The sequence below is a fragment of the Homalodisca vitripennis genome, unplaced genomic scaffold (genome assembly GCF_021130785.1).
Source record: "Homalodisca vitripennis isolate AUS2020 unplaced genomic scaffold, UT_GWSS_2.1 ScUCBcl_2660;HRSCAF=7645, whole genome shotgun sequence".
Taxonomy (NCBI): domain Eukaryota; kingdom Metazoa; phylum Arthropoda; class Insecta; order Hemiptera; family Cicadellidae; genus Homalodisca; species Homalodisca vitripennis.
This window is the reverse complement of record NW_025778772.1, coordinates 16575-43832: the sequence shown is the minus strand read 5'-3', so window position 1 is coordinate 43832 and position 27258 is coordinate 16575. Positions and strand designations below refer to the sequence as shown.

The following is a 27258-nucleotide window of genomic DNA, read 5'->3' as shown; positions in this document are numbered from 1 at the left end:
ATGTAAAAGAATTATTATTACATATTGCTCAAACATGATGTTGAATCGCTTACATATGAAATAACGCCCCAAAATCTATTATGCATTGAAAATAAGCGATAACGCCCACTTTTGCTACAACTTCATACAATTTTTTATATTTACCGTGACCAGTAATTAAGAAATAATAATCTTTTATGCTTGGGTTTATACTTATGAAACACTAAGTATGAACCCTCCAGGAAATCTCATCAGTATTAGTTAGGCTATGGGTAAAAGTAGTCTAAGTAAAAAGTAGCGGTTAGCAACTGTTTGATTGCAATGCTATGGATGAATTTTTCTTGTCCTTTGTAACATCCTTAAGCTCTGACTTGGCTATACCTCATGTTTTAGCTTGTTGACTATACACTGAGTATGATGCTGCATATATTGTCTTTATTGAACCTTTTCTTGGTGATAATACCTCTTCTTTTCAAAGATTGTAATATTCTTCTACCCAAGAGCAAGATTTATTTACCTTAAAATGGTTGCTGCAACGGTATACTAAGGTACAAAATAGGCGAACCAAAAGTAAATTAGTATATACATAAATATATATATATTATATATATATATATATATATATATAATATATTTCAGTCTTTTCATGAGAAGTTAACAGTTAACAGGCTGTGGTCTACTAAATACTGAAAAGATGTCTTGTCCAGTAAACTCAATAATTCTTTTACACGGTTGGTAGGGCAAGAAAAGAAATTAATATATAGTAAAAATAAGTCTGACAACCGATTTAAATGCGTATTTCGAAATCATTTCGTTTCTTACTTGTAAAATGTCAAAACACATTCACTTGGAATTTATAAGTCTTATGCAAGGATGACGTAATTATGGTTTTAGAGAAGTTTGAATAATTGTTCATACGTCGTACCGATGGAATATTTGAATTATTATTTTCTTTGTTAGCTGAAGGACAGGAAATAAAAACTCATTATTATAAAAAGTATAAATTTATTTCATGAATCATAGAAAGATTACTGTATCTTCTTCCTCGATGAGCCAAGTTGAAAGAAAGTGTGGAATTTTTCAAGTTATAACGTCGAGCAAGCCAGTACATCACTAGCAGGAGACCAGCGAGACAGACCAACAGCACCACAGCGACATCTAGCAGCCAAAGCTGGGTACCACGGCATATCCACAGCTGCACACCAATAGCAATATTCTTACTCAAAAATCATGATGTCTTAAAAGCTTGTAGATTACTGATACAACGTTTTAAAAGTCCAAAATGATGGGCGTATCATTAATTGGCAGAGTTAACTGTGGACTCGTAACAAGTTTTTAAAGATATTAACAAAGAAAATTAGAATTATCTGTACTTCTCATAAATACATTAATAGACAAGGAGCCTTTGTTTGAATATATGAGTAGGCTAGCTTTTGACCCACTATTTGCGAATGTAAAGGAGAAAAGGGGGTTTTTATTCTTCTTAGATTGAGATACCGTACCCAGAAAAGAAACCTTTTAACTGAACATTTTAAAATTTTGTTGTAAAATATTGATGAAATAATAATATATCTATGATGTTTGAGTATATTACAAACCTGGTGAGCGAAGATGGCGGGCACCTTTGTGCCTCAGGACATACTCAGTCCAGTAGACCGCCGTGTCCAGTGGAGACATTGGCCTGTCCGTGAACCGTTCTGACAAATCTTTGGCCTTCTCTCGATAACTGAAAATATAGAGGAAAATTAGACAAATTCGTTAATATTGTAACAATTTTCAAGAATAGATACTGAATTAAACAGAGTATGCATGGACCAACGCGACGATGAGAACGTTTTTTTCTAAGAATATTGTTTTAACGTACCCCTTACTTATCTATGGCCCTTTAAATCTTTCTCAAACAAAAAAGATATTGTTATGTTTTTTTATGAATAATGTTTAGGCTATTTGTACCAAGTTTTCAAATAGAATATCCAGGTTTATCAGTGAAAAACATACATTGGGTTATAAAACCTATTTGATTTTTAAGAATATTTTGATAGGAATGATAATTTCTTAAAATATTTTAAGATGCTGTCTAAAATTTGAGGTTGTACTCTTGTAATACTATTCACCCCTATTTTTCCCTAGATATGTGTTTCAAGTGTCAAAACGCCAATTTACTATATATTTATTTACATTACATAAACTAGCTTTTCAGTTTTTTGTAAGTTAAAAAATATAATTATTATATTTCCAACACTATTCAATCAGTGTTCAATCACATATAGTTTTGTCTAAAGTTAATTGTTTCTCCACAAAGCATGTTGCATCGATTCATACAAAAGCTAAACGCTCGTGCTATCATTTAGCAAATTAATTATCTTTCCTTTCATCCCAGTCAAAGCAGGTTTGTTCCAAATGAAATTCCAGTTTGACTACGACATAGTTTGCAGATTAACTGTGGCGATGTGATTTGTGTTGTTGATCCCTTGTCAATATGTTTTAAAATATTTCAATCAAGATTATCGAGTTGGATTTGCAAGTTAGTGCTAAATTGGTTTCATATTTACGTATAGAAATATTACATTTTAATTTTTACAGATTTAATTTTTCATACATAATAATTTTGTACAATTTTGCATTAGACTTTTTGACTATTTGGATTTATTGTTTATTACAAAGAAACGTGAGTGGAAATGTGCAAAAACAACTAGAGTTAACTCAAAACATTTCTTTTATAACTAAATAATAGTAACATGTACTTTTGACTGTTTGACCACTTGTGATGCTATCAATTAATTGTATGTGTGCAGATAAGGGCTATTTTAACATGGAAAGTTATACTATCGTTGTAAGCGTACCTATATTTATTTTAGAGTTTGAAGATTTGTTTAAACTTATGTGTGATTACAACAAAATATTTATGTACTTCAAGGTTCATAATTATAATACGGTTTCATTAGTAAATTTCCTAAAATACATCTTCAATTAACATAATTGTAAACAAACCAAATTTATTCACTTTTTTGCTGACTGCATAACTCAATGTTATCTTTGTTTTATATTGAGGTCTCTAAATTATTTTTAAATTTAAATATACTTGTCTTTGTTTGATTTTATTAAATACTGTACTCACAAGTATCTTTGAGTGTTGCTTGTGAGTATATAGTAATTATTATATTGTTTAGTAGTGGATTATTGTAATTATTGTGATACCTGGAATCGAATAAGACAGCTCGGAGCGCCTCAAGCACTGTCTCCTTGGAGATGTAGTCATAATCCAGCTTGACGGCGGCTCCCAGAGAAGTCAGATGGGCCACGTTGTTCCCCTGGTCACCGAACATGGGGATGAGCACCATGGGGACCCCGGAGGTTATCGCCTCCCCGGTCGACAACAACCCACCGTGTCCCATGAACGCCCTTATTTTTGGGGTGGGCTGAACATTTACAGAAAGATGGTTGTTACACACTCAACTGTAATTAGGTATTTGGGAGAATTACCTGTATAATATTGTATATTATTTTAATATATCTGTATTGTAATTATGTTTGTACAACATACCCACATAACACAATATGAGCTCTATAATATTGATTTATCTTTTGGATATCAATTAATGACCATCTCGAAAGATATATAGTCTTCAGGATGAGGCAAAATCTCAATATACTCCTAAAAAGTCAAATTATCATAATATTCAGTAAATTGTCCTACACAATCCATATAACGTTTAAAGTAAAGATTACTCTCCTAAGGTTTTATCCCACCTTGCTATATTTATAATGAACTCTTCTCATTCCACTTAAAAGAATGTATAGTAAAAAAAGTAACTAATTAAAACAGCACTAAAATTGTCTGTTTATTTGCATTTGACATGGCAGACCTAAAGCTTTCTGGTAATATCACTCTCATATTTATCCTACACGGGCTTTTGTGTTAGCAGACAGATCTGACTAACCTGTGTCAGGATGTAATATTTAATACAATGTATTGCTTTCTATTGAAATTCTATATGTATTTATATTTAAGTTTTCATGTTTAAGATCCCACGAAAACTTGTTTGTTTTACTGATCTAAAAGACTTTTTACGTAATAGCAGGCAATCATCAAATATTTACAACATTTTCCAAAGACAGTATTAGAGTAAATCACATATAAATTAAGTATAATTAAAATCAGCAGTTCTTAAGCAAGTGAAAGGTAGCATACAATCGAATTCATCTAAAGTTTAACCAAATATTTTTCACTGAATCGCTTCACTGAACACCTGTTTGATCCAACTCATTAACTCTGCATGGTTTAGAAACAAATACATAGACGGGCGTTGTTAACTTAACATTTAAAAATGCATTACATTTGAAACATGGTATTGCATATTAAACTGCGCTTTGGTTTTATATACGGTATATGAGTATTGTAAGCTTTTCTAATTGGCTGAGAAATCTATCATTCTAAAGGGCTGGAAAAAATGCATTTCAGTCTGTTTGTCTGTCTATTTGTATGTGATTGCAACACGAAAGACAATTCGAAATAATTGCATTTTATACGTTTTGCAATAATGATGAATCTATTTTATATCTAGAATTTAATCGAAGATTCTTTAGTACTTGGAAAACGTTTCGTGTTTATGCAATATGCAGAATTTACATCATTGCAAAACTATGCTCATATTCCTTCCCTATGATACAGCTCTCTACCCTTAACTCCCTATTCTATCCCATTTAATGCTACCCCTCTGTCATAGGACAGGCAGATTTTGTTTTAGTACCATCTCGACTCTATCAAACATCCTGTTCAAATTAATCATTCAGATTCTTGTCGTACCAGTAATTGAAAATAATGTGTATTAAAAATATATTGTTTATTTCCATATTTTTAAAACTTATCATTGAGAATAAAGAGAATATTGGACATATACTGTCCACAATATTTAAATAAATCTAATTTCAGTATTCGTAATAATATTTCAAAAACATAGGAACTTATAAGAGCTGATCGTTAGCGAAGCCTATCAATCATAGGACTGAAAACATTTCATTCTGTCTCTCTGGCTATCTGTGACTCTGTCCCCACGATATCTCAAACCGAACTAACCTTTGACTTTAAATTTTGAATGCAGATATGGTGAAGATTACTTCATGGTATTTGGCTGAACGTTAATAATATTGATCTTATGACGTGTAAACTGGATGGAAACAAGGCAAACTATCCCCAAGATCTCTCGAGCAAAATTTAAATGACACAATTTCCATTTTGCCTGCCGGGAAATGTAGAAATCTACTTTCTAAATAATTATTCGTCTGTCTGTCTGTCCTCAGGATTTTAAGAAAAAAATGTGATTTATATTTGAATTTTTGCATGCATACATTGAGAAGCCTGTCATCACGTAGGTTTACGTAATCCTACGTCCTGGTATTCTACTACAGAAATATTGAAAATTTTTTATTTTATTTATATATATATATATATATTATATATATATATAAGTAGATATGAATATGCCGATTCTGGCGCACTTTTGGGACAGTCAGAAAATCAATGTAAAATACTGTCCATTGAACCATAAACAAATCTAAGAAATCTAACAGGAAACCACGAATGTAAAATACTGTCCATTGAACCATAAAACAAATCTAAGAAATCTAACAGGAAACCACGAATGTTAAATAACCGAATCTATAGCTGTTTTACTGTTCATTGTAGGCTTCTAATTTCTTAAGCTATTTTAATGAAAAAATCCAGAAATCTCAATGAAAAATCTATAAACGGAAATAATGAAATTTGCTAACAATCACTCGAGAAGTCGGGGAGAATGTGAGTAAAACCGCATTCTTTTCACGAGGTTTCTTCATTTACTTTCTCCAAATGTACTATAAAATCATCAAAGATTTCAGGTTTAAAATCGTAGTCAAATTCAATGTCCAAATAGTGAAAGATTATAGGTAAAATCTTCTCATAATAAACGTGTGTATTTAAACCTACAAACCTAATGTATTCTTTGAAAAGGAAAATAATTTTGTCAACGGTTCCAAGAGATAAGTAAAAATTTTTATTCTGTTTTCTAAATTCTGTAACAAAATGTGTTTGCTTCTTGTCTCCATATTGTAATTTCATAAGCAGGTTATTCAAATATGTTAATTTATTTCGAAATTTCCTAGGCTTAGGTCTTTCGTACAAAATTAAATTACAATCTCTACAAACTAATCTTTTATCAATAATTTCTCCTCTATTATAACACTTGTAACAGTTGGCATTATACTCTTCCATTTTACAAAAAGAATAAATGGAAGCTATGGAACTAAGTCTGCCGAGATATAAATTTTTCAGCGCAAATGTTTATGTTTATATTTCAAACTACCGAGATAAAAAGAAATAATTTCATTCTATTGTACAACTATTTAGGATATTTTGTTTATGATTACAAAGATTATTCCGGAAGAAATTGAGATTTTTCATCAGCGAAAGAGTATATTTTTGAAGTTTTAGAAGGAATGAAAGAGAACAATATGAACATCATTAACTACTGAATTTCTCTAATATCGTTCTTAATCACATCATAGGCTAAAAATTTTCTCAGAAACCACAACCACATAACAAATCGCGTTTGTAAACAGCATTTTGAAAATCCATATTGATAATTATATCGTTCTTTGAACTAGAAATATTTGTCAAACTCTTTGTTGTATCAATGACATAAATGGGTCTATTTGCTATAAATTCTTTGGGGTTGTAATACATTTCCATATTTTTGTAGTAAACTTTCTTAAAATCTTGATACATCTGATACATGATTCTGAAAAGACCTCCTGAAATGTTTAAATTTTGTAATTCATCTGGATAATAAGAACCGTTCAATTTTACTCTGATATTTTTTACATTCAAACTATCGAACTTTGAAGGATTTTTCTCTTGATTATTCTGTCTATCTGTTTGAAAACCTATGATAACGAACTTGGGATTGAAGATATTTCTATAAATATTTGTGATATCGAACGAATAAGTTGTTCCGGAAATACCTTTTTGCTCAATACATTGCCAATCTAGAAAAATTAAACGTGATGTTTTGAGATTTTATAATTTCATCAATCAACTGAATTTTACTCGTGGTTTTGTAATCAATCATCGGAACTCTAATGAAAAACTCGTTAATTGTAATTTTGCCATCAACAGGCATAACATTTCCAGTTGCAGTCTTCAGAAATCACATCATCGTCTTCTGCTCTTATAAAACTTAGATAAAATCCTCCTTTATAGATCGGAATAGTAACATTTTCAAAAAATCCTAAGCCGAAATGTGCTAAATCACCGACCGCTTCAAATTGTCCAAATTTAAAAGTTGATTCAAAACTGTTTGAAAATACATCACTTTTGGAATAACAAATGGTTCCTTTAATAGTGCTTAATTGACCACAGTTTTCGACTTCTTCTATCAATTTATTGTGTTTTCTTACTTCAATCTTAGAAAATAAAAACGGTATAAAATTATCGATTAATCTAACATTATCAGTTCCAAGATATGCTTGACCATCTTGTTTTGTTAAAGTTCCAGAAATATAAAACTGGAAGTTAGACGAGCAAAAGTTATCTCCAAAATCAATATTAAACTCAGTTCTTTTATTCGGTTCATTCAAATGTTGTTTACTAATTGGATAGAAATTTTTAAACTCCGCCCTTTCAATATCACTAGCATACTTTCTGTAGTCCACCATTTAATAAGAGAAAATTTAAACATCATGTATAAGAAAGATATCATTTTTTCATCGATCTAATGTACGTTTTTATAAGAAAAGATATAAATTTTAGTAAATAATTAAAAAGATTAGTCATTTTTAATGATCTACTTCGTCATATTCGGGATTCTCTTCCTTAAATTTTGCGATCTCGGTCACATATTTCAATAAAATTTGCACAGGATAGTAAACCGCTATCTATAATATTGTTCCAATCAACTGTATCTTTATTTTTCATCCAAAAATTTTATACTCAAGTGTTGATAGAGACAAAGAACAGACATATGATCTTTTAATTGATAATGTATATTTTCTTGAATGAACTCTGATGATAAAGTTTGATATTTTTGCAATGTTATACCAATTCAATTTGTTTACGTATAATCTCATCATATCTTCGGATAATTCATATTTTTGAGAAATGTCATCCCAATGTTCTTTTTTCAAATCTCTTTCGTGTTGCATTATAAAAAGATCGAAAGCACTGTAATGTCCCGCCATCTCTATTTATTAAGAAAAAATTTCAAGTTTTTATAAATTGACTCTTTTTTGCGTTACATTCAGCACATTTTCCAGAAATTCTCTTAACTCCATTGATATTTGCATAGTATTTTATATCATTTGTTTCAGTTTTTGCCTTACACCTCACACAGTATATGAGCGCCATTTATATAAGGAAATTTTATCATGCGTAAAAACCCTACACGAATACCTATTTCAGTAAGATCTTCCTCCATATTATTAAGTTTTTTTTCTAATTTTTGAAATTTGACAGCATAAGAATCATTGTATTCAACAAATTTATGACCAATATTCTCAAAAGTTTTCGTAGCATCTAAACTAAACTTATCAAAAGACTCTTTAAAATTAGTAAGTTTTTCATTAATTTCACCAACATCGTCTACTGACTTCTATTTCTGGCTTCTAACTTGTCATAGACTTCTGTTGTAAAATCTTTAACATGCTGTTTATGATTCTCGTAATTTTGTTTTAGTTCATTAAACATTTTAATAGGATCTTCTAATTGAATCATTACAACAACATCAAATGGATTAATTCCTTTACTAACACCGCTAATTCTTTTTCCTTTAAAATCTAAGGCATTTTTAACATTCGGATCATGTAAATCAACAATATCGATGTTTTCTGATAATTTTAGAGGTTTTAAAATTTGTTCTTTAACAACAACATCATGTTTGTCAATACCAGGTCGAACACCGACAATTCTTTTCTTATTAGCCAAACTAACATAATTCTTTTCAACTTTGATCGCTTCAGTAATTTCCATCAGCTTTTTTCGATATGAGACATTAAATTGGTAAATAATTTTTTTACACCATCATCAACTTCTTTTTCCAATGTTTTTATTTTATCAGCAACTTCATTTGAACTCATGAAATTTGCAAGTTTGTTATCATATTCTGCTTTAAAATCTTCAATCTCGACAGCAAACATATCTGAATCTGGAAGGTTTTGTAATAAATTTTCTAACTTGTTATCAAACTCATTTCTCAAACTATCAAAATTCAAACTATTATCTACATTTTGAATAATTTGTGTTCCAAATACGTCAAAAATATTTTGTGAATCCATATTTATTAAGCAATAATTTGTTAACAACTTCTTTAAAATCTTTACCATTACTCAGTTCATTCAAAACAAAAATACACAAATGTCCACAAATTGGGGGATCTTTATAGTCTTGAATCTGAGAGTCATTGTAGTAGACGCTTGATTTTTTCAAATATTTAATCAATTCTATAGGTGGTTTGTCCTCAATTCTTCCATACGAATCAAAATAACATGCATTCTTATCATTTTTTATAATAACAAATCCAATGCGTTCCACTTCCCATAATCGAGTCTAAATTCACAATTCCACATTCGAATTTCTTAACTTTTTCAGGTAATGTATCTCTCATGAAAATTCCTCTAAAATGTTTAATGTTTTTGCAGAGTTCTTCCAATTCACCGAATGTTAATGGTTTGATTTCAAATTTTTTTTAATGTTTGTTTTCACGTAATTCAAAGTTTTTTTCATCTAATCCAGATCCTGTAACATCTTCCAACTCTTTATCTAACCAATTTAAAATGTTTCGAACAATAGGAATCACATCTTTTTTAACGATTGGAGCAGCTTTACGAACATAAGGGAACAACATTTTTAACAACTGGAATATTTTCTCCAAAATCTAATAAATCTTTCAAAAGTCCACCATTTTTGAGTTCTTTCAACTGATTATAAGAAAATTCTATTCTGGTTCCTTTATTGTTTTTCTTATGTTTTTCGAGTTTATTGTATTGTCTATTTGTTAAAAAATATCTTATCTTCGCCATTTTTTAGTTGATCTATTTTAAATTGAATACTAACGGGTATATTTTTTTCTTAAAAGCGGATTTTATTTTTTCTTTCTGATTTTTGCTGAAATTTACGTTCACCTCCATTTATATAGTTAAAATTTCAATTCCCATTCCTAGTTTTCTCTTCAAAAACATTGCTCCAACTGTTGGATGGAAAGTGCAACAAATCTTTCACCTAAACTAGCATCTTTTGATAAAAATCGATCCATTGCCTTATCTTGCAAAACTTTATCTGCTATATGTCTGGAATTTGTGTCACTATGTTTTGCATAAAAAATATCGTGTTCCATAGCAGCTTGATCTAATTTATTTATACCAGGATCTCCTCTTTGTAGTCTTTTTTCGAGTTTTGTGCCAGGCCCCAGATACTGATAAGTTGGTACGTGTAATTCAAAAGGTAAATTGTTGATAAAATCATTCAAAAGTCCGCTACCTTCAATCATAGATGAACTTATTGCTGGCAAAAACTCGCTTTAAATATTTAATTCCATCAGGTTTTTCAATCATTTCGTCAAGTTTGTTCGAAATAAAATCTTTAATAGCTTTCTTTTCATTCAAAAAATTGTTGTTTCCAGCCTTCTCTTGAGCATAAATATAATTTATAATTCCATCGAGTTTTGTCAAATCGTCGATATATCTGTACTCAATCTTATTATCATTGTAATTTTCTTACACCTGATCCTTCGATTCGTTTTTTCCCCAAATTGGTTTAATCAAATTGATATATTTTTTACCTCTACTTGACTTAGGCTTCTTAGTAGATGGATCATTATTTTTGTAAATTGAGTCAGATTCCCATAAAATTTCTGTATACTTTTTCAAATCTTCTTCAGAATATAAATTATCTTTTGGAACGTCATTGTCTGTTAATAATCTCCATAAAACCTTGAGTACCTTCGTACATTTTTTCATTAATAATTATATCATTTTGTTCAAAATTAACGGGTGAATTTCCAATCATAAAACTTTTCTTTTTTCTATCCCAATACAAACCAAATTTATCATCCTTCGCTCTAGGAAGGAATTTTTTACCAATTTCACCAATTATTATATCCGTTGTTCCAGGACTTATTGGTTCAACTATGGTAGAGTCTTCAATGATTCGAGGTCTAAATGGTGTTGAAGATGGTAATTTTAGCAATTCAAACTCAGATTCTGGAATCGAAATATCGGCAAATTGTCGTACAACTGGAACCAAATTCATTAAATTTTGATTATCGCTTAAAACATTTTCAATTTTGCCCTCAACATTTTTTATTGCAGAAGTTACAGGTTGATTAATTTTTTGAATAAGTTCTTGTTCTTCTTCATCAATTCGAATCTGTTCTTTAAATTCTTTGATTAATTTCTTTTCGATTTGATCAAGTTTTTTCGCTTCTTCAGAAGTTACGTTCACCATTTATTTAGGAAAATTTTGAAACGTGGAACACGAAACGTGGAACGTAAAAACGTGAACGTGGAACGTAAAACGTGAACGTGAACGTGGAACGTAAAAAACGTGAACGTGGAACGTAAAAACGTGAACAGATTTACCGTTTTTCAGTTGTTTTCATAATGTAAATAAAAAGTAAAGATAATGTAAAAATAATTGTAACAAATATTTTATCAAGTAGATTTGCCAGACCACTGAGCAGCATTTATATTAGAAAATTTATTCAAATATTTACCATTTTTAGGCTTCAAAGTTAAATTAATAGTTAAAAATCCATAGTCTTCTTTCCAAATTTTATCACATAATTCATTAAAGTGGTTAAAACTCATATCAGATCCCACATAATTGTTGTAAATCTTTCTCGAATAGTGATCGTCTTGCTTAAAAACACACAGCATATTCAAATTATTTCTAATAACTTGTTTATCAACCTTTGAAAAGCATTGGGAAAGATAGATACAAGAGATATTTTTGTGACGAGACATTACGAAATATTCCTTAATAACGTCTTGATTTTCTAAAAATACAGTCATCGAAAACGATTAACGAATTGGGTTTACACTCGCTTAATGGAACTATGTCCTCAGAGGCATTATAAAAATGTGATACCTTTTTGCTTAAGTTTTTCTCAATATTTTCAAATCTTTCTTGCAATTTTTTATAAGCGTCTTGTTCTAAAGATTTACTAAAAACATACAAATTGGAATAAGGAATCAACCTATTGTAGATATAAAATTCAATAATAAAGTTGTTTTTTCCACATCCACTTGAACCAACAATTAACAATCTGATTGGTTGATCTTTCTTATTTTCTTCAAACGTTTGAAGTTTTATCTGATCTTTTTGATTTAAAAATTTCTCCATTTAAATAGCTAAAATGAAGCTGTTCAAGTTGACTTCAGAAAGCTCTAAATTAGTTTTAAACTTGGAACATCCTATACACTTAGAGGAAGAATCAAATTATTTTATCGGTTTAAGCGGTTTTATTCTGACAATTTTGTAATAAATATTAGTGAAAGTTCTCCTCATTGTATAGGATTTAGTGAGAAGAACATAACAAAATATTATGGTTTAAACAAAGGATATTATACTTTCGATCAAATTAAAAATTCCCTTAAAAATTATCTGAAAACATTCAAACAATCAGATAAATCTTTAAACTTTGACGAAAACAAGTTTGAAATGCAAAAAAAATATCTCTCTAATAAAATTCAAATAAAATCACCAGTAAGAATAATGTTTTCAGCAATTATTGTAGATTCGTTAGGGTTTGTTCAAGAAACTATTGAGCCAAATCAGGTATATTTAGGAAATAAAACGCCAAAATTTAGACCTTTCGATGTAATTGAAGTGCACTGCAATCTCGTTGAACCTAGTTTTGAAAATCATACCGAATATTTACACAAAGAATCTGAAATTTTTGTACACTTTTTTCCCAAATGTTGCTTATGGATCAAAAATCAGTGAAAAACCGAATGAAATCGATTATATTCCAATTAGAAAAAATATTAAAAGAATTCAAAAAATCGTTCTAACTATACAAGACTCTGAGGGAAATTTAATAAATAATGAGAGTAAAACAACAATATATTTAAGATTGTCGAAAGAATGATGAATCAAGGGGGAACGAATCGTTCTTACCTTCAAACTTTCAAAACGAGTTGATAATGATGATAAATACCAATACTTTTATCTAAAAGATAAGGTAGCCCTCGAGGGCCACCTCACAAATATTCACAAAAAATACGAATAAAGACAATGTTAAAGAAAAATACAAAAAAAGCTTTGAAAAACATAGATTCTGACAAGGGCGTCGATTCGACGCTCTTACAAAAATTTTAGAATATGAAAACACGAGACAAGCAATAATATTAAACGTTGATGATGATAAATCAATGTTTAAAGACATAAATCAAGGGGGTCTATTGAATAGACTACCTTTAAACTTTCAAAATAACACTGTTTTCGTTAATGAATCTGGACTTTATACTCAAAATAAAAAATTGCTTGTTAAATTTTTTCTATCTAAATGGAGTCAGTTGTAGACCTACTCAATAATCAACTTATATTCAATAACAAACATATCTTTACGATTGTTGACGAAAACAATGTGATCTGGTTTAAGGCTAAAGACGTAGCAAAAATTCTAGAATATGAAAATACTATGCAAACGATCAGAATAAACGTTGACGAAGATGATAAAAACTTCTATTTTAATCTAAATATAAGGGGGGCTATAAATAGCTTACCTTCAAACTTCCAAAATAACACTGTTTTCGTTAATGAATCTGGACTTTATTCTTTAATTTTGAGATCGCATAAACCAGAAGCGAAATTGTTTTAAAAATTGGGTTACGAAAAGAAGTATTACCTTCCATTAGAAAATATGGTGAGTACAAACTCAAAAACGAAAATAAGCAGTTAAAAGATGAAATAAAACAGTTACAAATTAAAGATGAAATGAAATCATTGAAAATAGAGAATCAAGAATTGCGAATGGAGTTAATGAAACCAGATCTTGTTTGTAAAGATTTTGATAAGAAAAAACACCATGTTTTTGTGTTAATTAAGAAGAATCACATGTGGGAATGGCCTTATTATGTTATCAGAGCTCAGAAACGAGAAATACCAAACCGATTAAAACATCTAAAAATAAATTATCCTGAATTAGAGATTTTGTTCATTGATGACGAACCAAATTCTATCAATCTATATAACCAAATGAAAGAATCTTTGAATATTTTATACAACGGAAATCATTTTACTACAAATATGGCAGAATCTCGACTGATTTATAGAATATCTAAATTACACGATGAAAATGTTAATAAATTTTATTAAACTCTCGAATTATGATATTTTGTTTGTAAATGTTTTTGATAATTATTTAACCATTTTATAGTTCTTCCACATTCACATTGAGTATCTTCATAATATAATCTATGGTGATTCTTCTTTACACAATCTTTACAATATGAGTCTTTCTTATCTCTACTATAGTGATCACTATTAAACTCTGAAATTTTTTTAGTTTCTTTACATTTAAGACATTCTTTCTCTTCCAAAGTTAATTTTTCTATTTTATCATACAGCTCTTTATGATACTTCCTATAACAATCTTTACAATTATAAATAATTCCATCTTTTCTACTTTTATCTTTATAAAAAGCTTCAAAACCTTTTATTTCTTTGCACATTGAACATTTCTTTTGAGCCTCCATTTATATAGAAAAATTCTTTGACTTTCTCAATTCATATTCATAAAACTTTCCGGTTATTTCTTCATTATTTAAATCTTTTATACTATAAGTTACAGGATCTGTGTTATTAATTTGATAAATCACAAAGATTTTCTCTTGACCAGTTGTTCTTATATTTGTTCGAAAATGTTTGTTTTTTACTAACAATTCTTACATGATCATTGACTTTAAATTTAGTTTTCGTGTGAATTTCAGGTGGAACATACTCGAAAACTGTCTCTAATAACTCCTTTTCTGCATCCTTACCTACGTCTTTGGGCTTCATTTTGATTGTGCTGTGAACCGTATCATTATAATTTGTGACTATTTTTTGAAGAATATCGATCCATTTAAAGTTTTTATTAACCTCAAAAAGAACTTTCATTCTCTCATTTTGAGTACTGTTATATCTCTCTACGATACTTGATTTCTCTTCGTTTTCAGTATGATAAATCTTAATGTTGTATTTCCTCAAAACTTCGTTAAATTCTTTATTTTTGAGCTCTAAACCCTTATCTGTATGAAGTAGGTTTGGAGGTTTGTGATTGATCCTTATGGCATCTTTTACTATATCTTCGAAAGCTTTTGAAAATATCCTTGCCGTTTTTTCTTTTGATAGCTCTTGACCAAGCATGTTTTGAGAAAGTATCAATAACATTTAACATATACTTGAATCCATAATTTTGATCTGAATAATTAGACATTATAACTAAATCTGCTGCCCATAAATCGTCAATTCCTAGTGTTATAATTTTTCTCTTTTTAAACTTTTTTCGTACTGGTGCATGAATTTCTCTAGCTTCAATCTCTATTTCTTCTTTATTCTTTAATTCTTTCTTTACTTGTTTTTCATTTGGATTCTTTATAAATTGACTCTTATTTGTCTTACATTTGGAACATTTTGCAGCAATTCTATACAACCCGTTTTTGAGTTTGAACGATTTTAGAATCTATATTTTTCGTTTTTTTTCTTGCATTTGTGGCAGTGAATCAAATCATCTTCCATTTACATGTCAAAGTTTCCAAGTTTATTTAACTCATCTAATATATTAGATTTTGCTTCGCCTTTATATCCATACGGTACTGTATCGATCTTATTTTCTAGGACATTTCTCTTATCATCTTTAGCGTTCAGTGCCAGCTTGTTTATGGTGATGGTATACAATTCATGTTTATAGCTTTTTATTACAGTCATCTCCCTAAATTCTTCTTTATCTTCGAACAAACATCTCTTCAAGTTTTCGATATTTATTGTTTTATTTACAACGCTTCTCTTAATTCCTTTACACCTAACTGGATTTTTGTCTAGATATTTGTACGAGTACATCTTTGACCTCAAACCACAAAATTCTTCTAAGATTTCCCCATTTAGTTCGTCTTTGAATTTCCCTATTACCTTCTTGTTTTTAGTAGTGAAACATTCATGATCTTTTGGATAATCACTTGTATCAAAGTCATCTATATTTTCTTTAATAATTTTGTAAGGATCACGTTTCAATTCTAGGAAGTAACTGTCTGTGTCCATGTAACACAGATTCAAATCTGGATCAAACTTCTTTAATTTGTTGTAATAAAACTCGTACATTAACAATTTTGAAAGGTCAAGAACTGAAAAACCTATGTAGATTGGCTTGTTAAATTTAACTTTCTGCTTGTACATGTGACTCGCTATACAGTTGTCGTCAAAGATGTTAAAGCATTTGAAATTTGTTTTCTTAGCTTGTTTCATTGAAAATTCTTCATTTCCTAGTCTAATATCACATCTGTTTCTCACATTTTCCATAGATTTTCCAAAAAACTGAGTTGTTCATTAACTTGTAAAAGTCCTTCTCAAAGTCACTTGTAGCTTTGGTTCTCATGTTTGTGTTAAAATCAATGTAATCTTTCATAAAAGGCTTCTGATCGAATGCAATAACTCTATTCACATGTTTTAACACCATTCCTTGTTCCAGATAGAATTTCAAATTTCTCGAATGAACAACATATTCAGTTTTATCCAGTAGAGTTGTGCAAAGTTTGTTGTTATAATGTTCTGGAGCAAGAGGAAAATCTTTATGATTTTCATGTAAATTCTTCGGATATTCTAGATCGACTTCGAGAATATATAGCCATAATCTTCGTCGCCAGTGAGTTCCAAAATTGTTTCTTTCCATTCTGCAGTTGTGTAAGTTTTTGGATCCATCCACTTGATTTCGTTATATGGTAAATTTTGCATTAGGCCATACCCATAAAGGTTATTTGCATCGACGTACAACAAATAGTTTTCAGGCTTTGTCTTATCAAAATCTTTTAAATATTTGTTATTTGCTTTCACATATCGTTTAATACATTGAGAAATGCCTCCGCGAATACCTTTTTCGATCATCAAATACATATTATAATCACTAATTAATTGTAATTCTATATTCGTTAATTTTAACATAGCATCCCATGCAAGACTGGGAGCTGTTAGATAGTGTGCTGGATCAAGTTTATAGCAATTCAAACAAATGTTTCTGAAATTTTCAAAGATATCAGCGAGCAATAGAACATCTTGAATGTTATAGAGATCGGAGTAATTTCCTAGATTTTTTACTTTTAATTTGTTTCCATACATTTAAGTAGTGTTGAAAATCTTTCTCAGATATGCTCTCGTCTGTCAAAAGTGAATAGAAATCTTGAATTCTCAATTCTTCTGTGTAATCAAGTTTTTCAATACTGTCGATAAATTCGTAAGGAAATATGCCTTTTCCAGATAGAATTTTAAAGATTTCTTCTTCGTCATTTGGTTGTTCTATCTAGAATTGCGTTCAGACCATCTTGTATAAAATGATTTGTATGTTTGAAGTCTTCTCTCTTTAGATTTTTAGCTAACTTTTCTATAGACGATGCCATAAATCTGAACGTGTCTACGAAAGAAAACTTGATGAACTTTCTTGGTTTATCATCTTCAAACTCATACCCATATCCTGAATTTACTGAATAATTTATGTATTTTTCATCGGTGTTTGCGATCAAATCAACGTTTCCATATTGTTTAGCCAATTCTTTTATGTACAAATGAGTGTCGTAACATGACATATTGTGACAGAAAACTGGAATATTCTGAGGAAATTTGAGATTCAAGTTACAAGATAAATGAGCTGAACCTCTAAATTTACCTGTTAAATGACAATGATCTCGTACTTTTTTTCTTGTTTGATTATCAAAACCCTCACATTCACAAATATGGCAAAGATTTGAATTTTGATATGCAATTTCTTCTTCTTCGGTCAATTTCATAGGTATTTTATTCTTAGAATTATACTTTTTAGCTATGTATTTCGATAATTTATTAAGTTCTTCAAACAATTTTGCAGGAACATTTGGCAAATCTTCTTCATTTTTGGCTCGATAACATATCGGCTTGTACATACGATTGGTCACATTAGACACTAAGTATAGAGTAAAACCATATGGAATGTGCTTCTGAATCTTGGTTGTAGTCGATTTTTGCGGATTGTTTTTGCATGTGGGAATCTTCTCTAATATGCTTTCAAAGTCCATATAAATTACGTACGGATGGCTAAACTTCTTTTGATAATTAGTAAATTTAGTTGTTTGACCCGGAAACGGCATAATTGGCTTACAAACTTCGTGATTTTTACAAATTTCTAAATGGTCTGCTAAATCTCTAGATTTGTAGAAATGGCTTAAACATCTCCTACATAGAAAATTTTTATGTCCATGTTTGGATGTTTGAGAACTCACTAACCTACTTAAATCGGTTATCAAAACAAAATGAGATTTGTCTTCTTGTTTTACATACAGTAGATCAATATTTAATTCTGCATCATATTTTTCAGAAATTTGTAACGGAACAACCTTAATACTTTCATCAAAACTGTAGACATTGATAGACATTTTTGGATATTTGTACTTGGAATTGTAACTTCGTTTTTCAAATAATTGTATATCTTTTAAGGACATTGGATACTCGAAACCTGAAAATATCTCGTCATTTACAAATTTTTCATATTGTTTTGATCTTTCGCAGTCTCTTTCGGGTTTTTTCAATAGCGCATCGGATAGAATAAATAAAGCAATAATCATCTTTATTTTTGATATTTATACAAGCTTTTTTATCTTTGATTTTCTTTGGTAAATCGATATATGATCCTGCGTTCATAAATTCGTGTTTATTAAGGCTCAAAACTAGTTGTTTGCAGCGTTTTAATGTCCATCCAGAACCTTTATTTGGATGATTCGTTTGTTCTCGATGTGTTAATTTATTAAATTGCTTAGTAATAAAGTCGTTTATGTCAAAGATCTCGTCTGCTTTTATAGTAAAATACATTGGGCAAGTTTGTGTTTCACCGTTCACTAAAGTACGTTCGTATTCGCATTCTAAAGAGAGATAGCCCTTCATATTTTTAACGGTTTCTTGAAATTTTTCGATTAAACTTTTAATTTCTGGACGCAAAATAGAAAAATATTTGTAAATTGACATGAAATTTTCATTTAAATTTGTTAAAATGTATTGCTTGAAAAGACCGTGTATTGAGGATAAAACTTCTACATCAATGATATTTTCAGGTTTCTCATTAAGAGTTTTGTCAATTTCTTCGATCATTTCAGACTTAGTTTTATCGTTTGTTTCAATGGACAATTTCTCAGCGATTGATTGAATTTTTTCATCTTTAAATAGATTGAGATCTTTTTTACTTTCCTTAAAATTTTTCTTTAGTTCACGCAATTTTTCTATATTATACATGTTTTGGTGATCGGCAATTTGATTTTCTTTAGCCCAAGTCTTCAAATAATTTAATTCTTTTTCATAAATATCTTTATTTTTCAGATGATTCTTTGACTTATAATGTCGGGTAAAATGATGTTCGAAAATGTCTTTTTTGCAGTACGGGCACTCTATCTTTTTCCGCTCCATTTAAATAGGGAAAATTTGAATGTGCCAAGTTTTACTATTTAGTAAAATATCTTTTTATTAAGCTGAAAAATAGCAATAATTCAGTAGATTTCTAAGGATTTTTATCAAAATTTGATAAAAATCAGCACAATTTATGGTTAAACAGCCTTTGATTCTTCTATTTAAAGAAGAAAAATTTGTTTAACTAACACTTTGAAAAGTGGAGAATTTTACACAAATCAGCACAAATTGTAGTAAAACAGCTGTAGATTCTTCTATTTATTATAGAAAAATCTGTAAACTAAGACTTAAAATTATTGAAAAAATAGTATAGTTATAGTAATAAAAGTACTTTTATTACTATATTGGTTTGTAGGGGGTAATTTAAATTCTATAATACTATTTTTTCAATATTTTTTTCTTTAACTTTTCCAAGATTTTTCATTAAGATTTTAATATATTTACAACAGAATTTTTCGAGAAATATCGTTCACATTATCAACTTTAAAGCTAAAAATTCGCAATAATTAGAGAAATTCAGTAGATTTTCAGGATTTTTCAAAAAACTCTAGTATGTATGCACCTTAAGAGCTGTGGTTTTGACCCTAAAAACACGTTTTTAGGGTCAAAACCCCGGTTTTTTTGTGTATTTTGGAAGTATAGTGTTGATTTTTCACCTTAAAAGTGTAGAAGTATTAATTTTTTTCTATGTAAATGGCACTGTTACAAGAGTTGAATAAGGTTGGTGATTTAACATTCAAAGAATACAAGAAATTAATAGAATTAGAAGAAAATAAGAAATACAAAATTTTGAATCTGGAGAAAATGAAAGATAAATTCGGGTTTACAATAATTGCCGAGTTGGAAGATTATAAAGTACACTTACCGAACAGATTTTTGACTGTTTTGGATGAAAAAAAGATTAAAGAATTGAACAAAAATGAAAAATTACACTTGGTTGTTACTGGAAAGAAGACTATTAAAGATAAAGACTGTGTTACAATTAACTTCGTGGAATAAATATTTCGAAGATTTCTGGATTTTTTTCATTAAAACAGCTTAAGAAATTAGAAGCCTACAATGAACAGTAAAACAGCTATAGATTCGGTTATTTAACATTCGTGGTTTCCTGTTAGATTTCTTAGATTTGTTTATGGTTCAATGGACAGTATTTTACATTCGTGGTTTCCTGTTAGATTTCTTAGATTTGTTTATGGTTCAATGGACAGTATTTTACATTGATTTTCTGACTGTCCCAAAAGTGCGCCAGAATCGGCATATTCATATCTACTTATATATATATATATATATATCATATTATGTATTATAAAAAACTTCTTTGCTATCATTACGACTATTAATAATAATAAAAAGACATCTCCCTTAACTGACTTTGGTAACTGAACAGATTGATACACAATTGACCGTCCAATGCATCAAAGGTTTCAACGGTTTATGAGGAAACCAAAGAGACCTTTTCCAACTGATTCATGACGCATGTTGCGATCAATCGGCTTGACATCGTGTCCAGTAAGCTACTTATCGCATTGGAGTTGGTAGAAATTGATGCGGTTTTTAAATCAACAGTAACGCAACTAAACAATTTTTGAAATTATGGTACTTTGACTTGTTTTAAATTTTTTCATTTCTGGTTAATATGAAAGTATTCCGTGTATTTTTTTACTGGGATATTAAAACTATTTCTCATCATCAAGCAAGCAGTAAAATGTTAACTGTCCAATTAGAGGTAATTGTATATTCATGTATCGTACAATCTTAATACCCGACCACTGTAAAAGTAATAATAGTTTATACGCACTAAGGAGGAACTATCAGACTAATTACAATAGTTATAAAGTAATTTGCCTTTCATCCCTTCTTCATATTCACACGATAATTTTAAAATTATAATCTTAATTTAACGAGTAAATAATTGTAATAATTAATATCTTAACATACCTAGGAGTGGTATTTACCACTGAGTAGTGGTTTATGATTTATTTATATCGCAATCAAATGACTACGTGGAATTGATATATAGTATACATAACCACCATCCTTCCTACAACATATTACTGAAATTTCAAAACATGTTTCAAATTTCAACTATTTCAGAAGCATCTATGCTTACAAGCGAATGTTTAAAACATTCCATACTGAATAGTGTAGTGAAAGTTTTGACTTTAAAAGGAATGAAATGAAAAGCCACATTATTAACGTATATCGACAATTCGTATAGGAGCGTAGTATGTACGACTCAATGTTAATTAGAGAGAAAAAAATTTCAAATTTGATTAAGTACAAAAATAATCTCAATATGGTTATACTTCAATGTATTTGCTTACTTGTTATTAATTGTAAGAATGACTTTCTGATAGTGTATGATGATACATCGGCGAACCAGTTAAAATATAGAGAGAAAATTGTCAGGAGTATTTACGGAGGACGAAGATTGGCAGTTATGTACTAAACATATTTTTCATGTAGTTCGTGTATTTCATTGCTGCACTTTTATTCACCCTCATTCTTAGCTTTAGAGCTTTCACTGGAAATGTGTTTTCTGTAAGACTATTCGAATGGAAAATAACTAACACTCTGCTACACCTGACTTTTGTAATAGTTGCTGTGATGAGTCTACATGAAAGTGAGCGAATACTAAGTGCTTTCTTGTAATAAGCATGGTTGAAGCTACATTAGCTACACTCTGCATTTTAAAGGCCACAAACTTATGGTAATCATTGGTAACGTGATTAAAAAGTGCCCTTTGATGTTATTGCTAACGTTTTAGTAGACGGTTGCAGAGGCCGTGTCAAGGCACTACTGTATGAAATGGCAGATAACAAACCGCAGGTAAGGTCTGCATCGTATATATGGGGCTTTGCTACCTTCAATTTTGAGTTGCCTTGCTGTTAATCTTGTTTTGAGAAGCATCTTATGTTGATATATTGTGTACAAATTTAGCGTATAAACTTACTAGACTTACTATAATAGCGGCTTCGAGCGCAATCACGTAGGTTTTGGACGTGTATGGCACTTCAGGTTCGAGTGAATTGTATTTCCGACGCCAACGTTAGTTTGTCTTGTTGCTACGATCAATAGCCAATGTCCAAAGTGTATATTTATGGCCTTTACTCCGGTTCGGTATTTTTTTGTTCATAGTTGATTTTTCATTGTTTTGACGTACTCAGATCTGAAATGCCTACTGTCAAGACAACTTTACTGATATGGCTTTTATAACAGACTTTAAACCTTATAGTGGAGGTTTAGGGGCCAATGTACAGCCGACTGCAATACATCTTCTGGATGTTACCCGATAAAAACAATGTTAAACTTCAGACACTTTTAAGATCGTAAACTAGTGATAGAATTATGGTAGATGTCTCGTTTTAAAGATATCACTAACTCTCATCTATTTTTTTTTTTTTTATCGGTGATTCTGAAAAATCGATAACTTCTACACTTTATTGTTTGAATAATTAAAAAGTATACTCCTAACAATAAAAAACGTAATATATAAGTGCGCTAAAGTTCTTGAAATTCAACACTGATCTTATATGACAGAACTACAACTAGCTCTTTATGGAACCATTTCATAGTAAGAAGAAGCAATTAACAGTACAGAATTTAGAAATAAACTGAAACGGTAGGAATCTCTCTTATTTTGATGAATAAAAATCTACTCTTTATTATAATAATGAACAATAGACAAACATGACACTGCTTACTGCGGGATCACGTCTGGTTAACGAAGGTAGGCAGCGTCATTGTGACATTTACTACTGCTTTTTGTCGATTCACTGCTCCGTCATTCCATTCCGTCATGGTACAGTCGTGTATCAGAGTCTAATACCATTCAAAGTTTTGAAAGCAAACCAACAAAAAGATTCCGTATAATTTACTGGAAACACTGTGAAACGTGTTGATTGTTTAAAACTTACCCAGCACGTCTCGCTGAGGCAACCAGTTGCTGATCATCACGTTGTCAGGTTTGCCAGGCAGACTGTCGTTCTCCCACTTCATGACAACACGGACCGGTAACTCGGCGAAAGCCTCCATGATGGCCTGTCTTTTGTTCACCGGAAATGAAGATGACTTTAGCACCGATCCCATGGAAAAGATGATGGCCCCTTCCGGTGACTCGTTTAGAAAGTTGTTCAAGTCCTGTAAGAAGTAAGGGGAATAGTTAATATCCGCTAGTCAAATATCCGAGACCCGCGCTTAGGCTCAGAACATAATTCAGAGGTAAGCGTATAAAGAGGTTAAGGATAATTTCTTCAGACTATAACTTGGTTAAAATATTGCTATTCGTCCTATTCTTTCCTGCCGTCTTAATTTTGTAAATAGAACAAATCTAAATAACATTTATCAAGAATTATTTTTGTATCAAATTTATTAGGGTTTATTATTAAAATTTATAAATCTATCACAGTTTCACCAAACTATTTACTATTGGTACATCGGGGGCTCAAAAGTTCTCGTTACGGCCCTAAAAATGGACTTGTGTGTTTATAATGGACCTTTTAAAAAGTGACATACAATATGTAGTATAACAACTTACCAAACTGAACTGCTATTCAAATGGAGATAATTTTAACCTGATACAATTTTGATCTTGTACCTATTTGGATTTTTTTCATTTGTTTTCCTTTAATACTGCTGTGAAATTGATTAAACCCATAATGCAAACTTAATACGACAATTGCAAGGTTTTTTTCTATTTTGTCAAATAATATTTAAATTAAATTAAAAACTACTGAAATACGGCATTATTGGCCTATTTCGTTATTGTATCGTATAAAGATGAAAAAGTCCAACGTTTAGTTTGTATTGTGTCCAATTATGTATGTATGTATATATATATATATTATATATATATATATATATATATATATATATATAATTCAAATATGTCTTGCCTAATGTATACAGACAGAGAAGAGATCTCATCCATTATCTTTTCAGCATGTTAAATATATTTATTTCAATTTATTTTTATTTTATTTTATTTTAAATTTATGTGTTCCTAAGCTTCATTAAAATTTCGATTGGAACATAATCTTAACTAAATTCTTTATGACAGTAAATTAGATATATGCAATACGAATTGACTACCGGAAAGTGGAATAAGGAGCAGTTTAGAAACAGAAACTTAAGCTCAGGTTGGAATTTCAAGGTTTCTCCATAATCACAGCAATCATTATAAATGATGACCTTCACTAACGGTCAGCACTGTTATAAACCAGCTGGCGTAATTTTATACAACCAACTCGAGACGCTTTATTTACAAATTGTACTTAATTTCGTTATGTTAAATTTTTTAAGTTGTTTACAGAAAAAAGTATTAGAAACACGACTTATCTGTTCACAGTTTTTGCATGGCTCCAGGTGGTTTCAAGACAATATTCTGACAAGTACTGGAGACAAAATTAACCGACCGAAATTATTAAAATATGGAATAAACGGTACTATAAATTGTCTGGAAACTTTAAAAAACTAAATAATGTTGAAATAAAAAGGTTCTTTTCTTTGCAGTAAAATAAATCATATCAGAAAATGGCAAAACGCCTGTTTCCTTGTCACTACATACTTCATTCACAATTAATTGGAATACGTTAATTCAGGAATGTCTAGTTTGAAACTTGTAGTTGTATATTAATGTAAATTAATTTGTATGCAAACATGGTTAGTACATTTTTCATTATTTAATGAGCTATAAATAGTTAAAACATAATCAAAATCCAGAGAACTTTTGAAAAAAGCTTTCTTGTAGCAAAAGTGTAGCTTCATTGCCAAAAATATTAGTTACTGTAATTTATAATCCCAAACGTCAAAAATTGTTAAAATAAAACTATTTTATGGATATATTTATGGCCTACAGTTTACAAAATTTAAATCAAAACTCCCAACTTATCAATATTGAAATTGGTATTTATTGAGTTTTAAATTAATAAAATCTAATTATTACTTCTTTCATTGTATGTTATGTTTTCAAATGTGTAGTGTCTGTGATTTTGTTAAGCACTGAATGGGATGCAATAGTGGCAGTACAAATGAAATCAAGCTTTTTATAGTGGTCTCTAAATTATTTTTTGTTTAATAAAAATCAATTTTTTGAAGCTAAGGACCTGAAAAATAATATTTTTAATATATATTTAGACATTTACCTAATACAATTGCACGCTAAATAAATATCTAACAGATGTACTCGGTCGTTATATTTGTCAATACCTATACTTACATACATACAAGCACTCATGTACAGGTATACTATACTATGATCGATATTGTTTTAAGTTTTCAGAATATAAACTAGGTTTTTATTGTGTTAGAAGATTAGTAAAAGTGAGTGGCAAATATGAGCAAATCCACCTAATACTAGGTTTGCTTTCTTAAAAACACGCGTATAAGGTAACCATAAAAATCACAACCACTATAAATCATATTTGTTCAAAAAGAAAGAGGTGGTATTAAAGGATCCTAATGTGACTTATCGACAATTTGTAGAATATATTACAGAACACTTTGCTTGAATAGAATGTAAGATATAAAGATATATTCTATGTTTTAAATGTTTTGGCACGGACGTGTAATATTGTTATTTTATAAGTGATTAATTTAAGGATTTGGCTTGTACCACAAAAAGGCTTACCTTACTGAGAGGTTTGACGGGTTTTATGTGTATCCCTCCAACCTCGATGTGCGCGGGAACAAGAGGGCGGCTCCCCAGCAGTGAGAAGTGAGTGTTGACGAGTATTAAACTAGCGTTGTGTACCAACTGCTCCAGAGGCGGAACCCCCTCACCCATCAACTGATAGAACCCTCTTTGTTCCCACAGGAGCACGAAGAACCTCTCAACAGCAATCATGAGTGTGTAGGCGACATTGATCACTCTGTGGAAGAGGCCCATGCGGTTAGTAAATGGCAGGTTGATGTGGGACACGTACGCGGGATAATTCGGCGTCCCGACAGTCCTGTCCTGATCCGGGCTCGTCTTGGCGGAGTTGAACCCTATATGGGGCACTTTATACTTATGCACGAGGCCAAGGAAACAGTCCGAGTCAAACATTTCTAAAATGATCAGATCAAAGCGGGCGTCCGACTCCAGCAGATCGAGGACAGGTTTAGACTTAAAGATCTTAGAACACAGGTGAAGCCCGACGTTGGACACAGAGAAGGTGTCTGGCACCGTATCATCCCCTCCTCCGATCTTAACCCTGTTCAGCCTCAAGGGAGAGGTCCCCACCAAACTGATGTCGGTGTAGTTGGCCACCGGGGTCTTCTGGGGGTAGAAACTCATGACGGTCATTTGATGTCCTCTGGCGGCCAGCTCCAGGACGAGAGGCTCGAAGACATCGAAGTGGCTCTTGCCGGGATGGGGGAACACAGCGAGGATATTCGCAGACAGAGCGGAACCCAAGAAGCAACCGAAAACTAGGAAGGAATACATTGTTTTTAATAGAACTTGACTGCGATCAATGTGTAATCTCCGATAGTAACATCAGTGTTGGGAAACACTCGCCAAATTCTCCCACTATATATGACAATGTTGGGATGAACTACGACAAGCTACTAAGGTACGGCAGGTCTCACGTCGCGATGTGCCGCCCAGTCCTGCTGAGACTGACTGATGCGGAACCGGTCTCCACACTCTC

At 30.7% G+C, this 27258-nt stretch overlaps 1 protein-coding gene across 1 annotated transcript; it reads right to left on the bottom strand.

The window, feature by feature from the left end:
- Window positions 1–1011: 1011 nt before the first annotated feature.
- On the bottom strand, window positions 1012–27258 carry LOC124372159 (UDP-glycosyltransferase UGT5-like; the record flags this gene model as incomplete). The annotated part of the gene is given in 7 exon segments (XM_046830525.1): window positions 1012–1156; window positions 1158–1174; window positions 1578–1705; window positions 3178–3398; window positions 20999–21006; window positions 23545–23767; window positions 26256–27258. Coding segments are annotated over 7 exon segments (1540 nt in total), but the record flags the coding sequence as incomplete, so codon positions are not given.